Genomic DNA, 17,699 nt, shown 5'->3' with positions numbered 1-17,699 from the left:
AGTCGACTGCTATCTTTGATCGTGGCACCGCTGTTTCCAACTCTGCTCAAAATCCAAAGGGCAAGAGATTTGGTTGCTATGCAACGTGTACATTGCCCTTGTTTTCTAAGAGGGAAGTTAGATTTCTAGTGGGGCTTTGACCTGTAATCTTTCCCATCCCAGTTATTGTTCTGGTTCACCTGAATTTTAAAAAATATTGGGTCTGTTCCGGTTTCGCTTCCTCAGCCATGACTGAACCGGGAAGAACCAGTTTGAAGCCCTGGTTCTAGGACTCTGGGGGTTGGAAGAATACAGCTGCTTGGCTTTTTTTCAAAACTCAAATCTGTATGCTTTTCCAGCAGATGATTGCTAACATTGTCAGGACTGGACAAGCCTAGTTCTAATTTTTTGAGGTACAAAAAAAGTATTTTCCAAGCTGCTTTCTCTGAGAAAGAGGGGCTTGGTTGTGCATCATCTTGCTAGGCAGGGTGGGGTGTTCTATAAGTGGTAAAAATGGAATTATGCAAGGGTGCAGGTGTCCGTCTTGAGACTCGGGGTAGAATAAGTAGACTTGAGAGGGGCTCTCCTTGGAACGGAGTGGAAGTTAAAGTTAAGAGCAGGGAGAACTGGACCAGCCCCTGGGCTGGGGAGGCAACTCTGTGGAGGGGGCCTTTGATGATGTTCAAGATGAAGGGGATAGAGGTGGAGGAACTTTACCAATGAGAGATTATCAGGCTGGTTGATTTAGAAGTAGTCCTACGAATTATAGGGCTTCATATAGATTGATCCATCGTTGACCTGGCCACCCCTTTCCTCCCTGGACTAACACATGAAATTGTGCAGGAGACCTTTCTCTGTTGGTATCTCAGCTCTTCTATGAAAAAAAAAAAAGCTCTGGGGAAATCAGAACCTGGAAATAAATATTCCACACATTTATTTTTAAATAATCTTTGTAGTCTCTGGAGTTCTATCTGGGCCTTATTGTTACTTGATTCATTCATTCATTTCTTAAGCATTCGTTTTGTGTCAGACGTTTCTCTAGGCTTTGAAGTTACACACAGATGGGCAAGACTGAGGAAGTCTGTGCCTTCATGGATTTACTTCCGTGTGAGAATGATGTGGGTCTAGTCCCATCCAAGGGGCAAGACTGCTGGCCCGCCAACTCCCATGGATGGCTCTATTCCAATAGTCAAAGTAGGTGTGATTTCCCCAGCTGATGGCTATTCTTGAATATAAACAGCTGTGGATATCAACATGTCAAAAAGCCACCTAAAAGGAGTGCACTCTCCTGTCTGAGACTTTAGAAACTTTAGAGAAAGACGTTTTTGGTCCAGGCATAGGGAAGCTGTGTCTTGGAAGGAGCACCCAACAGAAATTCACAAAAACACCTGTAGGTGAACTTCACTGAACTGAAAAACCCCAATTTTATCATTAGCGATGTAAAAACTTCCCTCAGCGCTCAGTCCCACCATCATAGTTGGGTCCAGTGGAACTGAGGCACAAAGTCTACAGAGGATCAAAACAACAGAGAGAAAGAATTCATCCATTATTCCTGAGTGGTGTTTTAGAATATAATCAAACTATTAACCCCTCGGAGCCCTGGTGGCACAGAGGTTAAGAGCTCGGCTGCTAACCAAAAAGTCGGCAGTTCGAATCCACCAGCTGCTCCTTGGAAATTCTATGGGGCAGTTCTACTCTATTCTGTACAGTCACTATGAATCAGAATTGACTCAACGGCAATTTTTTTTTTTTAACCCTCTGGGAGTGTAAATGGTTAAGTGCTTTGCTGTTAACCAAAAGGTTGAAGGTTTGAGTTCACCTAGAGATGTCTCAGAAGAAAGGCCTGGCAACCTACTTCCAGAATATCAGTCATTGAAAATCCTGTGGAGGACAGTTCTACTCTGACGCCCGTGGAGTCGTCATGAGTTGGAATTGACTAAACGGCAACAGATTTGGTTTTGGTTTTATTAGCCCTCTAAAACCCTGGGAAACTGGTTTGTTCTGAAATGATGTCTGCGGGGGCAGGGAAGGGGAGATGGATCAAATAGCAACTCTCAAACTATCTGGAACAGAGATTCTCACCCCTGATTGCACATTAGAAAGACCCAGAGAAGTTTAAAAAATTACCCACGCCTGTGTCCAATCCCAGCACAATTAAATCAGGTGCTCTAGGTACTGGGCCTGAGCGTAGGTTTTTTAAAAGCTCCTGGTGACTCTAAAGGTTGGAGCCCACTGCTCCAGACTGGAGGTAGGCTTTATCTTTCAGAGAGCAAAGGTAAGTCAAATAGGCTGCTTGGACATGCCAGAGGGACTTTCAAGCGAACCACTGAACTGGTCAATAGGTCTAAATGTCAAAAGTAAATTTCCAAAGTCCAAGCCTTTTCCTATGGCTAGAAACCTTTACAATTGTAAAAGCAAACTTTTATTCCCAAAGCCGCTTTGAACTTTGAAATTTAAAGCTGGCTAGCTGTGTCACCCTGCACAAGGGAATATTTTAAATTCCTGGAGAGCATGTCAGAATTTCAAAGGCTAATAATAACAGGTGAAAACTGAGTGATGTCTAGAGCCGAGCAGGCAGCAAGGTTTTACAGGATCATAGTCACGAAAAACCTCCTGACCACCTTTCTGTCTTCCTCATAGAAAAGACAATTATGGAGTTAGAAGGCCAGCCTCCCCCTACCCCCTACCCTCCCCCCTCAAAAAAAGCACCCTGTCTGGAATATCTCTGCTGGAGAGCCAGCTTAGCTCTGCTAGAACAATTTAGGTAAAGAGGCACTGAACACTTCCTGGAACAGTCTGTACAGCTTTAGTACAGCTGGGAGAAAGTTATCCTTTATGTTGAGCTGCACACAGTACATGTACGTCATTGGTCCCGACTCTGCCCTTCTTCACAGCTCAGCGTTGGAGGATCTGTGATGCTCACGTCTGCCCCCCTCCAAGTCCTTTCTTCTCTAGCTTCCGTCTTCAGTTTCTCTGACCATTCTCGTGTGATTTCCAGATCCCTCACCACTTTCTCTCAAGGTTGTCAATGTACTTCTTAAAACATGACTCCCTGAACCAATCTCCATATATGAAATATTAGATCCATCGAGAAGTGTCAGGGCAAGATGCAGATGCACAACCACCCTGGTCTGACATCTCTGTAGTTGGAAGAGGAGGCCGAGCCCAGTCTGGGTCTGCGTGGGGACTCTGGCATGGGCTGTGACAGAGCTGGCAGAGGTATACATCTCGGGTGACCATCACCATGTGGTCAGAGGAGGGACAAGATTTAGCACCAATTTGTAACTGAGGGTTAGACACAGATGCTACTTTGTAATTTCAGTACAACTAACCCTGGTAGCATAGTGGTTAAGTGCTACAGCTGCTAACCAACAGGGCGGCAGTTCAAATCTGGCAGGCACTCCTTGGAAACTCTGTGGAGCAGTTCTACTCTGTCCTATAGGGTTGCTATTGGTCGGAAGCAACTTGACGCCAGTGGATTTTGGTTTATCCCTTTAATTTTCATTAGTAAACATCTTGAAAATGTGTGGCCTGCCCTGGGTGTACTCTTAATAGTATGGAAAAGAGGAAGGTTGCAGATAGAAAAAACGAAAACTAAGGTAAGAAAGAAAATCCTCCTTGTCCCCGGGGCAGGAAGAGCCCCATTGGTCACTCTGGGATGCTGGCTGAGAAGTCATAGGCTCTGTTGTCAAACAAAAGTGGTATAGGGGACTGAATGATCCCCAGCCAGAAGCTAGTGGAATAACCTGGAAGGCAGGTAGGGATCGAGATCAATGGTAGCTGTCGATGTCCTGCTCCCCTGCCCAGAACACTGGGAAGCTCAGTGCTCTAGGAGAGCAGAGAGGAGGCAGAGAAAGGGCCCCAGATATTTCATCAAAATGGCTTTGGAAGCTAGCAAGTGGCCATCTAAGATTCATAAATTAGTCTCAATCCACCTGGAGCAAAGGAGAAGACACAGGAAAATATGAGCCCAAGAGACAGAAAGGGCCACATAAATCAGAGGCTGCAGCCTTAGACCGGAAGAACTAGATGGTGCCCTGCTACCACCAATGACGGCCGTGACAGGGAACACGACAGAGAATCCCTGATGGAGCAGGAGAAAAGTGGGATGCAGAACTCAAATTCTAGTGAAAAGACCAGACTTAATGGTCTGACCAAGACTGGAGGGACCCCAGAGATCACAGCCTCCGGACTCTCTGTTAGACTAAAACCATTCCTGAAGCCAGCTCTTCAGACAAAGGTTAGACTGGACTATAAGACATAAAGTGATACTGGTGAGGAGCGTGCTTCTTAGCTCAAGTAGACGCATGAGACTATGTGGGCAGCTCCTGTCTGGAGGTGAGATGAGGAGGCAGAGGGGGGCAGGAGCTGGCTGAATGGGCATGAGAAATCCAGGGTGGAGAGGAGGAGTGTGCTGTCATACTGTAGGGAGAGCAACTACGGTCACATGACAATGTGTGTATAAGTTTTTGTATGAGAAACTGACATGACTTGTGAACTTTCACTTAAAGCACAATAAAAGAAGAAGAAAAAAAAAGGCTTTTGATGAAAGCCTTCTCCAGCCAGTCCCCTTGGAGAAGGAAGAGGACAGTTGCCTCGGCTCCGTTGCTCAACTGTTTTATCTTGTGTGAGAGAGGAAGGGCTTTAACAAATGCATTGAAGTATGAGGCAGACAGAAAGGCTCTTGGAAAGGGACAGGTTTAGGGCGATTTCCAAGGTTAGAAGACTAGAGGCAGCTTTGCCCTTCAGCAGGTGAAGCCAGCTTGGAGAGCTGGCAGTCTGAAGGTGAGGATAAAAGCAAGAATGCTTCTTTCTCATGTTGGAGCCAGAAAGGGGAACTGTAATTAGAAGTGATGTAACCATTTTGCCAGCTTGTCGTTTCTGGCGTTGTAATGATTGGACCTGATTTCTCACTCCGTAGTGAAGATGCTTAGTGTATTACCAACCTAATGGGCTTGTTTTAGAAAGAACCTTAGGGGAGGGCCAAGATCTGAAGTGGTCATGGGGTTGGGACTCTCCCATAGGAGGGGACAACCATGCCTGTGTCCTCGTCACCCCAGGCAGCAGCCATGAGCTCTTGGTCACTTTGTTTAGTCCTTTATATCACCGCAGACAACAGCCTTGTAATAAAAGACTTTTTGATATTATGGATGGTTGATGGCTGATAAGGCAACATCTAATCTGATTTTCTCTTCCTAATGTCACCATCTTCTCTGGAAATAATCTCCTGAAACACAAAGGAGAGACGAGAGGCAGTTAACTACATAAACTGAGGGGAGCAGGTTGTTCCCTTTGTGTGAAGTGTCTGGATTCCTGAGTCCCCTCACGGCTTGACTGACAGCTGAAATGAAGTGATGTTGTGGCAATGAGAAACAAATACACACAAAGAACTTCCAGGATTGATATTTTCCCTTTAGGAAAAAACAGCATATCGTTGATGTTATTTCTTTAAACTGAAAGGTGTCAACATTTAGCCTGAATGACCCTGACGAGCTACTCTAATAAACAAAAGACCTAGAGACTGCCTCGTCAAACCCATAGCCATCTCAGAAATGTCAGGGAATGTATAGTTTTAGAGAAGAGGGAAGTAGCTTCGGAAATGGAATCTTTTGAAATGAATGTTGGCCTAAAAGAAATTGCGCAACTTAAAGAGGAATTTAAATGTCCCAAACATGTACAACTAACTATCCAAAGTCATGGAGTATGAGATGTGTTCATTCATTTCCCATTTGTTTATTCAACAAATATTCATTGAGGGCCAACTCTGTGTCTTCAGCGCCTATTCTGCTTTTGTAGTTAGGAGCTGCTCTGCCATGTGGTTCTAACTCTATTGATCATTTGCTGTTGAGTCTATTCCTACTCATGGAGGCCCCATGTGTATCAAAGTAGGACTGTGCTCCATAGGATTTTCTTCTTTCCTTTTTTTAATTGTCCTTTATGTGAAAAGTTTATAGCTCAAGTTAATTTCTCATACAAAAATTCATACATATATTGTTATGTGACATTAGTTGCAATCCCTGTAATGTGACAGCACACTCCCCCTTTCCACCCCAGGTTTCTTGCGTCCATTCACTCAGTTCCTGTCCCCTTCTGCCTTTTTATCCTGCTTACTAACTGGAGGTGCCCATTTGGCCTCGTGTATCTGCTTGAACTGCGAAGCAGACTCTTCACGAATATTATTTTATGTTTTATAGTCCAGTCTAATCTTTGAAGAGTTGGCTTCAGGAATGGTTTTAGTTCTGGGTTAACAGAGCATCTGGGGACCATGTCTTCCGGGGCTCCTGCAGCCTCAGTCAGACCATTAAGTCTGGTCTTTTTACGTGAATTTGAGTTCTGCTCTGCCCTTTTCTCCCGCTCCGTCAAGGACTCCCTATTGTGTTCCCTGTTAGGGTGGTCACTGGTGGTAGCAGGGCACCTTCTAGTTCTTCTGGTCTCAGGCTGATGTAGTCTCTCATTTATGTGGCCCTTTTTGTCTCTTGGGCTAATATTTTTTTGTGTCTTTGGTGTTCATTCTCCTTTGCTCCAAGTGGGTTGGGACCAATTGATATATCTTAGACGGCAGCTTGCAGGCTTTTAAGACCCCAGAGGCCGCTCACCAAAGTGAGATGCAGAACATTTTCTTAATAAACTTTGTCGTGCCAATTGACCTAGGTGTTCCCTGAAACCATGGTCCCCAGACCCCAGCCCCAGCTACTCTGTCCCTCATAGTGTTTGGTTATATCCAGGAAACTTCTTAGCTTTTGCTTTGGTCCAGTTGTGCTGACTTTCCCTGTATTGTGTGTTGTCCTTCCCTTCACCCAAGATGATTCTTGCTTACTGTCTAGATAGCGAATTCAACTCTCCCTCCCTCCCCGCCCTAGTAACTATCGAAGAATGTTTTCTTCTATGTTTAAACCTTTTCTTGAGTTCTTATAACAGTGGTCTTATACAATATTTGCCCTTCCGTGACTAGTTTCACTCAGCATAATGCCTTCCAGATTCATCCATGTTGTGAGATGTTTTGCAGATTCATCATTGTTCTTTATCATTGCTTAGTGTTCCATTGTGTGTACTTAACATAATTTGTTTATCCATTCACCTGCTAATGGGCACCTAGGTTGTTTCCGTGTTTTTGCTATTGTGAAGAGGGCTGCAAAGAACATGGTGTGCGTATATCTATTCTTGTGATGGCTCTTATTTCTCTAGAATATATTCCAAGGAGTGGGATTGCTGGATCGTATGGAACTTCTATTTCTAGCTTTTTAAGGACGTGCCAAATCGATTTCCAAAGTGGTTGTACCATTTTACATTCCCATCAGCAGTGCAAAAATGTGTTCCAGTCTTTCCACAACCTCTCCAACATTTATTATTTTGTGTTATTTGGATTAGTGCCAGCCTAGTTGGCATGAGATGATATCTCATTGTAGTTTTGATTTGCATTTCTCTGATGGTTAATGATCGTGAGCATTTCCTCATGTATCTGTTAGCCGCCTGAATGTCTTCTTTGATGAAGTACCTGTTCATATCCTTTGCCCATTTTTTAAATTGAATTATTTGCCTTTTTGTTGTTGCGGTTTTGCAGTATCTTGTAGATTTTAGAGATTAGACCCTGCTCAAATATATCATAGCCAAAATTTTTTTTTCCCAGTCTGTAGGTTGTCTTTTTACTCTTTTGGTGAAGTCTTTTGATGAGCATAAGTGTTTGATTTTTAGGAGCTCCCAGTTATCTAGTTTCTTTTCTCTGTGTGTAGATTGTTAGTTATGGTTTGTATTCTGTTTAGGTCATGTATTGGGGCTCCTAGCATTGTCCCTATTTTTTTCTTCTATGATCTTTTTCATTTTAAATTTTATATTTAGGTTTTTGATCCATTTTGAGTAAGTTTTTGTACACGGTGTGAGGTATGGGTCTTGTTTCATTTTTTTGCTGATGCTGTCCAGTTATGCCAGCACCATTTGTTAAAGAGACTGTCTTTTCCCCCATTTAATGAGCTTTGGGCCTTTGTCAAATATCAGCTGCTCATAGGTGGATGAATTTACGTCTGGGTTCTCAATTTTCTTCCATTGGCCTATGTATCCATTGTTGTACCAGTACCAGCTGTTTTGACTGCTGGGGCGATATAATAGGTTCTAAAATCAGGTAGTGTGAGGCCTCCCACTTTGTTCTTCTTCTTCTTCAGTAATGGCTTTACTTATCCAGGGACTCTTCCCTTTCCATTCCATAGGTTTTTCAGTAGGTGATTTCCTTCCTTTCCATATTAAAAATATCTTCTGTCATTTTATTCTCTTTCTCTTGTTCCAGAGAAAAAAATTGTCCAAGGCTAACCTCTCCAACTGTATCTTCAATCCCTTTTCATCCCAGTCTCTTTGGAGCCTTGCTTTATCAATTTTCCTCACCCTCTGGTCTCTCTCTTCCCTCTCTATTCTGCTACTCCACAGACTATTATCATTTTCTCTTTCTATTTCTAGTGGCCAACAACCTTCTCAGATAGTAATTCTTCCTCTTCTATTCACTCCATCATCTCCCTACAAACTACAGCCCACTCAATGAAACTATAACAGTGTGGTAGAGAGTTGTACCCCAATGTCTGTCGTTTTTTTTTCCTTTAGTAATAGACTCCACCAGTTCTAGTTGGGCATAAGGTTTCCCAGCTTAAGAGTCCATTTTCCAGGTTCCCTTGGAGCTAGGTATTGCCCTGTATGCAACCTCTGGGTCATTCCTTTGAAAGGAAGAGACATAGCTACAACCAATGACTGCCTGACAGGGAACACAATGGAGAAACCCTGAGGGAGCAGGGGAGCAGTGGGATGCAGACGCCAAATTCTTGCAAAAAGACCAGACTTAATGGTCTGATTGAGACTAGAAGGACCGCAGAGATCATGGTCCCCCAGACCTTCTGTTAGCCCAAGACAGGAACCATTCCCAAAGCCAACTTTTCAGATAGGGGTTGGACTGGATTGTGGGATAGAAAATGATACTGGTGATGAGTGAGCTTCTTGGATCAAGTAGACACATGAGACTATGTGGGCCGCTCATGTCTGGAGGAGAGATGAGAGGGTGGACGGGGTCAGAGGCTGGCCGAATGGACACGGAAACAGAGATTGGAGGGAAGGAATATGCTCTCTCATTAGAGGGAGAGCAACTGGGAGTATATAGCAAGGTGTATATAAGTTTTTGTATGAGAGACTGACTTGGTTTGTAAACGTTCACTTAAAGCACAATAAAAAAAGGAAGGAACATGCTACTCATATTTCCATTTCATCTTCATGGTGGCTAGAATGTGGAAGGATGGCAGGCACAGTCATTTTAGACCTGAGACAGAGGCCTCATGCTAAAGATGGCAGATCAACAAGATAGAAGGAATCTGGGTTCCCAAGATTGTGTCACTGTCGTAATAGCCCTGAACTGTTTACATTGGCTGTTACATGAGAGAAATAAACTTTACACTGTGAGTTTGGACTTTATTACAGCAGCCAAACCTGTATCTTTATAGAATAACCCGTATCTTCATCAACACAAGCTTCAAATAGCCGATTCCAGTGACCATTTCTCAGACTCTACCCTTTTTTTTTTTTTTACCCTTCTTGATCTTCCTTAAGTACTGAGCACTGTGGATAAACTTCCTTCTTGAAATTTTCTCCTTCTTCTGCTCCCCTGATTTTGCACAATCTCAGTTCCGTTCCTACCTCTCTGACTGTCCCTTCTTTGTCTACTTCAGTGGCTTTCCCTTCTTAAACCATGGCCATTCTCCATTGACTTTTCTCCTCTATATTTGGTATGCAACTCATAATTTCATCCCTTTCTTCAGACCTTACTTGCTCTCTTGTTCCTCCTCCTGGCCAGGTGCAGATACTTACCACACAGCAGTATGGTATGATGGGTAAGAGCACAGAGTCTGTGGCCACACTGCCTGGTTTGAATTCCGACTGTGCCACTTACTCACTGTGTAACCTTGGGCAAGTTCCTTAGCCACTCTATGCCTCGGTTTTCTCATTTCCACAAGGAAGGTAATAAAAGTATGTACTTAAAATGTTGTTGTGAGGTTTAATGAGTCAATAGGTGTACAGCACTTAGAACAGAACTTGGTAGGTGCTATGTAAGTGTTACCTCTCATTGTTGTTGGCATTTATACCTGAGGACACAGGTCCGAGTGTCCGACCAAACGTTGGCTGGCCCAGACATTACCTCAGAGTCACCGTCACGTCATAGTGCTTTGGTGGCTAGAAACATGATCAGATTTCTCTGCCTGCCTGATCTCCTCCCTGCTTGGGCCTCTGGAAATTACCAGATAGTTTTACTCCTCTTTCTGTCAGTGACTTTTGGACACAACTGTCCAGTTTTTGGAAACCCTGGTGGTGTAGTAGTTAAGAGCTATGGCTGCTAACCAAAAGGTCAGCAGTTCAAAACCACCAGGTGCTTCTTGGAAACTCTATGGGGCAGTTCTACTCTGTCCTATAGGGTCGTTATGAGTTGAAATAAACTCAATGGCAATGGGTTTTTTGGGTCCAATTTTGGCCTTTCACTCGAGCCCCGGTGCTGTATCATAAACAATCATGGTCGTGGCACCTAGAGCCATCCTTCGCATCACTGCCAGAGCTACTCAGATGGGTTCTGCTCTTTGGTGGAAGCATAGGCCTTGACATTTGGGGCTGACCTATTGTGATTCCCACACACTTCTGAGCACTTTTCCTGGGAAGTTTTTCTTTCCTTCTTCTGGATGATTATGGCCTTAGATTCATATGGATTAGGAGGAAGGCCCCTGATTCCAGAATCAGGCTATTCCTAATTCAAACCTAAGCTCCTCTGCTAGCCTTGGACAAATTATTAAGCCATTCAGAGTCTGATATGACACTCAACTCACAGGTATGTTAGATAAAATTAGATAATCTGTATACAGAACTTGGCCCATAGGAGGCATTCAGTAAATATTTTCCCTCTTATTTTAAAAGTAGTGTTTATTCTATTTGCTTGTATTTATATTTTGCATCTTTTTCTATTAACCTTATGTGAGGAGCTGGAGGATTTGAATTGGCTTGTGCCCCTTACCTGCAGGGGAAATTCACTATTAGCAGGTTTTGCTAGTCATTGCAACAACACAAGAGTATTAGAGTTAAATGAATCAATTTATCTTAGCCTGGTTCCAGAAATGATTTGAAGGGACCTTTTTTTTTTTTTTTTAAATAATTTTTATTGTGCTTTAAGTGAAAGTTTACAAATCAAGTCAGTCTCTCACATATAAACTTATATATACCTTACTACATACTCCCATTTACTCTCCCCTTAATGAGTCAGTCTGCTCCCTCCTTCCAGTCTCTCCTTTCGTGACCGTTTTGCCAGTTTCTAACCCTCTCTACCCTCCCATCTCCCCTCTAGACAGGAGATGCCAACACAGTCTCAAGTGTCCACCTGATACAAGTAGCTCACTCCTTATCAGCATCTCTCTTCAACCCATTGTCCAGTCCAATCCATGTCTGATGAGTTGTCTTCGGGAATGGTTCCTGTCCTGGGCCAACAAAAGGCTTGGGGACCATGACCGCTGGGATTCTTCTAGTCTCAGTCAGACCATTAAGTCTGGTCTTTTTATAAGAATTTGGGGTCTGCATCCCACTGTTCTCCTGCTCCCTCAGGGGTTCTCTGTTGTGCTCCCTGTCAGGGCAGTCATCGGTTGTGGCTGGGCACCATCTAGTTCTTTTGGTCTCAGGATGATGTAAATCTCTAGTTCATGTGGCCCTTTCTTTCTCTTGAGCTCATAATTATCTTGTGACCTTGGTGTTCTTCATTCTCCTTTGATCCAGGTGGGTTGAGACCAATTGATGCATCTTAGATAGCCGCTTGTTAGCATTTAAGACCCCAGACGCCACACTTCAAAGTGGGATGCAGAATGTTTTCTTAATAGAATTTATTTTGCCAATTGACTTAGAAGTCCCCTGAAGCCATAGTCCCCAAACCCCACCCCCTTGCTCCACTGACCTTCAAAGCATTCAATTTATTCAGGAAACTTCTTTGCTTTTGGTCCAGTCCAGTTGAGCTGACCTTCCCTGTATTGAGTGTTGTCTTTCCCTTCACCTAAAGTAGTTCTTATCTACTAACTAATCAATAAATAACCCTCTCCCACCCTCCCTCCCTCCCTCCCCCCTCTCCTAACCACAAAAGAATGTGTTCTTCTCAGTTTGAACTATTTCTGAAGATATTATAATAGCGGTCTTATACAATATTTGTCCTTTTGCATCTGAGTAATTTTACTCAGCATAATGCCTACCAGGTTCCTCCATGTTATGAAATGTTTCACAGATTCGTCACTGTTCTTTATCGATGCGTGGTATTCCATTTTGTGAATATACCATAATTTATTGATCCATTCATCCGTTGATGGACACCTTGGTTGCTTCCAGCTTTTTGCTATTGTAAACAGAGCTGCAATAAACATGGGTATGCATACATCTGTTCATGTAAAGGCTCTTATTTCTCTAGGATATATTCTGAGGAGTGGGATTGCGGGGTTGTATGGTAGTTGTGTTTCTAACTTTTTAAGGAAACACCAGATAGATTTCCAAAGTGGTTGTACCATTTTACACCAGCAGTGTATAAGCGTTCCAATCTCTCTGCAGCCTCTCCAACATTTATTATTTTGTGTTTTTTGGATTAATGCCAGCCTTGTTGGAGTGAGATGGAATCTCATTGTAGTTTTAATTTGCATTTCTCTAATGGCTAATGATCGAGAGCATTTTCTCATGTATCTGTTAGCTGCCTGAATATCTTCTTTAGTGAAGCGTGTGTTCATATCCTTTGCCCACTTCTTGATTGGGTTGTTTGTCTTTTTGTGGTTGAGTTTTAACAGCATCATATAGATTTTAGAGATCAGGCACTGGTCGGAGATGTCATAACTGAAAATTCTTTACCAATCTGTAGGTGGTCTTTTTACTCTTTTGGTGAAGTCTTTAGATGAGCATAGGTGTTTGATTTTTAGGAGCTCCCAGTTATCTGGTTTCTCTTCGTCATTTTTAGTAATGTTTTGCATTCTGTTTATGCCTTGTATTAGGGCTCCTAACGTTGTCCCTATTTTTTCTTCCATGATCTTTATTGTTTTAGTCTTTGATCCACTTGGAGTTAGTTTTTGTGCATGGTGTGAGGTATGGGTCCTGTTTCATTGTTTTGCAAATGGATATCCAGTTATGCCAGCACCATTTGTTAAAAAGACTATCTTTTCCCCAATCAACTGACACTGGGCCTTTGTCAAATATCAGCTGCTCATATGTGGATGGATTTATACCTGGGTTCTCAATTCTGTTCCGTTGGTCTATGTGCCTGTTGTTGTACCAGTACCAGGCTGTTTTGACTACTGTGGCTATATAATATGTTCTAAAATCAGGTGGAGTGAGGCCGACCACTTTCTTCTTCTTTTTCAGTAATGCTTCACTTATCCAGGGCTTCTTTCCCTTCCATATGAAGTTCGTGATTTGTTTCTCCATCACACTGAAAAACGTCGTTGGAATTTGGATCGGAGGTGCATTGTGTGTATAGATGGCTTTTGGTAGAATAGACATTTTTACTATGTTAGGTCTTCCTGTCCATGAGCAAGGTGTGTTTTTCCACTTATGTAGGTCCCTTTTAGTTTCTTGCACTAGTGCTTTGTAGTTTTCTTTGTATAGGTCTTTTACATCTTTGGTAAGACTTATTCCTAAGTATTTTATCTTCTTGGGGGCTACTGTGAATGGTATTGATTTGGTGATTTCCTCTTTGATGGTCTTTTTGTTGACGTAGAGGAATCCAAGTGATTTTTGTATGTTTATCTTGTAACCTGAAACTCTGCTGAACTCTTCTATTAGTTTCAATAGTTTTCTGGAGGATTCCTTAGGGTTTTCTGTGTATAAGATAATGTCATCTGCAAATAGAGATAATTTTACTTCCTCCTTGCCAATCTGGATGTCCTTTATTTCTTTGTCTAGCCTAATTGCTCTGGCTAGGACCTCTAGCACAATGTTGAATAAAAGCGGTGATAAAGGGCATCCTCGTCTCGTTCCCCTTCTCAAGGGAAATGCTTTCAGGCTCTCTCCATTTAGAATGATGTTGGCTGTTGGCTGTTGGCTTTGTAATGATGCCCTTTATTATGTTGAGGAACTTTCCTTCAGTTCCTATTTTGCTGAGAGTTTTTATCATGAATGGGTGTTGGACTTTATCAAATGCCTTTTCTGCATCAATTGATAATATCTTGTGGCTTTTGTCTTTTGTTTTATTTATATGGTGGATTACATTAATGGTTTTTCTAATATTGAACCAACCTTGCATACCTGGTATAAATCCCACTTGGTCGTGGTGGATTATTTTTTTGATATGTTGTTGAATTCTATTGGCTAGAATTTTGTTGAGGATTTTTGCATGAACATAGGTTCATGAGGGATATAGGTCTGTAATTTTCTTTTTTTGTGGTGTCTTTACTTGGTTTTGGTATCAGGGATATGCTGGCCTCATAGAATGAGTTAGGTAGTATTCCATTATTTTCTATGCTTTGAAATACCTTTAGTATTAGTGGTGTTAACTCTTCTCTGAAAGTTTGGTAGAACTCTGCAGTGAAGCCATCCAGGCCAGGGCTTTTTTTTGTTGGGAGTTTTTTGATTACCTTTTCAATCTCTTTTTTTGTTATGGGTCTATTTAGTTGTTCTACTTCTGACTGTGTTAGTTTAGGTAGGTAGTGTTTTTCTAGGAATTCATCCGTGTCTTCTAGGTTTGCAAATTTGTTAGAGTACAATTTTTTATAATAATCTGATATGATTCTTTTAATTTCAGTTGGGTCTGTTGTAATATGGCCCATCTCATTTCTTATTCGGGTTATTTGTTTCCTTTCCTGTATTTCTTTAGTCAGCCTGGCCAGTGGTTTATCAATTTTGTTAATTTTTTCAGAGAACTAGCTTTTGGCTTTGTTAATTCTTTCAATTGTTTTTCTGTTCTCTAATTCATTTAGTTCAGCTGTAATTGTTATTATTTGTTTTCTTCTGGTGCCTGATGGATTCTTTTGTTGCTCTCTTTCTATTTGTTCAAGATGTAGGGACAGTTCTCTGATTTTGGCTCTTTCTTCTTTATGTATGTGTGCATTTATCAATATAAATTGACCTCTGAGCACTGCTTTTGCTGTGTCCCAGAGATTTTGATAGGAAGTGTTTTCATTCTTGTTGCATTATATGAATTTCTTTATTCCCTCCTTAATGTCTTCTATAACCCAGTCTTTTTTGAGCAGGGTATTGGTCAGTTTCCAAGTATTTGATTTCTTTTCCCTGATTTTTCTGTTATTGATTTCTACTTTTATGGCTTTGTGGTCTGAGAAGATGCTTTGTAATATTTCGATGTTTTGGATTCTGCAAAGGTTTGATTTATGACCTAATATGTGATCTATTCTAGAGAATGTTCCATGTGCACTAGAAAAAAAAAGTATACTTTGCAGCTGTTGGGTGGAGTGTTCTGTATAAGTCTATGAGGTCAAGTTGGTTGATTGTAGCAATTAGATCTTCCGTGTCTCTATTGAGCTTCTTACTGAAAGTCCTATCCTTCTCTGAAAGTGGTGTGTTGAAGTCTCCTACTATAATTGTGGAGGTGTCTATCTCACTTTTCAATTCTGTTAAAATTTGTTTTGGGTATCTTGCAGCCCTGTCATTGGGTGCATAAATATTTAATATGGTTATATCTTCCTGGTCAGTTGTCCCTTTAATCATTATGTAGTGTCCTTCTTTATCCTTTGTGGTGGATTTAGCTTTAAAGTCTGTTTTGTCAGAAATTAATATCGCCACTTCTGCTCTTTTTGATTGTTGTTTGCTTGATATATTTTTTTCATCCTTTGAGTTTTAGTTTGTTTGTGTCTCTAAGTCTAAGGTGTGTTTCTTGTAGACAGCATATAGATGGATCTTGTTTCTTTATCCAGTCTGAGACTGTCTCTTTACTGGTGCATTTCGTCCATTTACATTCAGCATAAGTATAGATAAGTATGAGTTTAGTGCTGTCATTTTGATGTCTTTTTGTGTATGTTGTTGACAATTTCACTTTTCCACTTACTTTTTTGAGCTGAGAAGTTTTTCTTGGTAAGTTGTGTGTTCCTCATTTTCATAGTAGTTGAATTTATGTTTGCTGAGTCGTTACGTTTTTCTTGGTTTTTATTGTGAATTATGGAATTGTTAGACCTCTTTGTGGTTGCCTTAATATTTACCCCTATTTTTCTAAGTAAAATCCTAACTTGTATCGTCCTATATCGCCTTGTTTTCCTCTCCATATGGAAGATCTGTGCCTCCTGTATTTAGGAAGAGACCTTTTAATAAAGATTAGCTAGCCATGCCTTGTTGAGCAGACGGGATGGTCACCTTTTCATCTGACCACAGACAGCCAGCTCAAAGGAGCTTTGCTCTTTTGGTTTTCACAGGGATTGTTCCTGAAGGGAAGGTCACTGCCATCTGGCTCTGGGTCATTAGCTTCTGAAGTCTCATGACCGATGCAGTGGTGGTGAAACTAAGCAGTTCTACGTATCCCATGTTAGGGGCTGAATTAGGTCCCTAAAAAAGATATGTTGACTCCCAGAACCTCAGAACGTAAACTTTTTGGAAATAGGGTCATTGCAGATGGTAATTAGTTAAGATAACATGAGGTCATACTGCAGGAGGGTGAGCCCTAATCTATTTATGACTAATGTCCTATTAAAAAAACAAAAACGCTGCTGTCAAGTTGATGCCGACTCATAGCAACCCTCAGGACAGAGGAGAACTGCCCCATAAGGTTTCCAAGGAGCAGCTGGTGGATTCAAACTGCCAACCTTTCTTTTGGTTAGCAGCCAAATGCTTAACTACTGCATGCCCAGGGCTCCAGTGTCCTATAATAGAAAACAGAGACACAGACAGAGAGAAACACAGACTCAGAGGGAAGAGGTGAAGCAAAAAATGAAAAAAAAAAACAAAAAACACCAGTTGCTATCAGGTTAATTCTGATTCATGGCGATTCCATGTACGTCAGAGTAGAACTGTGCTCTATAGAGGTTTTCAGGGGCTGATTTTTTGGAAGTAGATCACCTTTCTTCTGAGATGCCTTTGGGTGGACTCGAACCTCCAACCTTTTGGTTAGCAGCTAAGCTCATTAACCATTTGTACCACCCAGGTGTACACACCACATGTGGAGATGGAGACAGAGATGTGATGCTGCCACAAGCCAAGGAAGTCCTGGAACCACCAGAAGCTAGAAGAGGCAAGTAAAGGATTCCTCTCTTAGAGTCTTCACCACGAGCATGACCCTGCTGATACGGTGATTCAGGACTTCCAGCCTCCAAAGCTGTGAGAGAATAAATTTCTATTGTTTAAAGCCACCCAGTCTGTGGTACTTTGCTGTAGTGCCCCTAGGAAATGAGTACCCTGTGCCTCTGAAGGAAAATAAACAATAGGTCTAAAAGAAGTCAAACACGTTCTTGTCTCTCGCTCCCCAACTAACAGCTTGACTCCCTTTATAAAAATATGCTATCGCCTCAAACACTGGCAGTGGAGGAAGACTTGCCGTGTGGCGAGGGATGTCTGGGCTCTACCCGCCATAATCTTGTCTGTGAGATTCACCTTCTTCTCAGCGATTCTGAGTTTGATTTTATTAAAGAGGGGCTGATATTCCTACAAGGTTCTCTTGGGTTCTCACTAGGAAGACAGAGCGTCTGTCCTGCTGTTGTCAAATGTCTCTCAGGAGGCAGGGTTAAGAGACAGTGGTCTTCCCCTTCCGGAGTCCTGTTTTC

At 42.0% G+C, this 17,699-nt stretch overlaps 1 protein-coding gene across 1 annotated transcript in view; it reads left to right on the top strand.

Annotated features, from left to right (window-relative positions):
• Positions 1-17,319, top strand: part of SNX4 (sorting nexin 4) — a 119,266-nt gene extending 101,947 nt beyond the window's left edge. Inside the window, exon 14 of the mRNA XM_049878887.1 lies at positions 17,084-17,319. Coding sequence (XP_049734844.1) covers positions 17,084-17,122 — 39 coding nt within the window. The 3' untranslated portion in view covers positions 17,123-17,319. The remainder of the gene's footprint in view (positions 1-17,083) is intronic.
• Positions 17,320-17,699: the final 380 nt, after the last annotated feature.

The sequence above is a fragment of the Elephas maximus genome, chromosome 1, assembly GCF_024166365.1.
Source record: "Elephas maximus indicus isolate mEleMax1 chromosome 1, mEleMax1 primary haplotype, whole genome shotgun sequence".
Lineage (NCBI taxonomy): Eukaryota > Metazoa > Chordata > Mammalia > Proboscidea > Elephantidae > Elephas > Elephas maximus.
The sequence above is the reverse complement of the archived record's forward strand: the minus strand, read 5'-3'. Positions and strand labels throughout refer to the sequence as shown.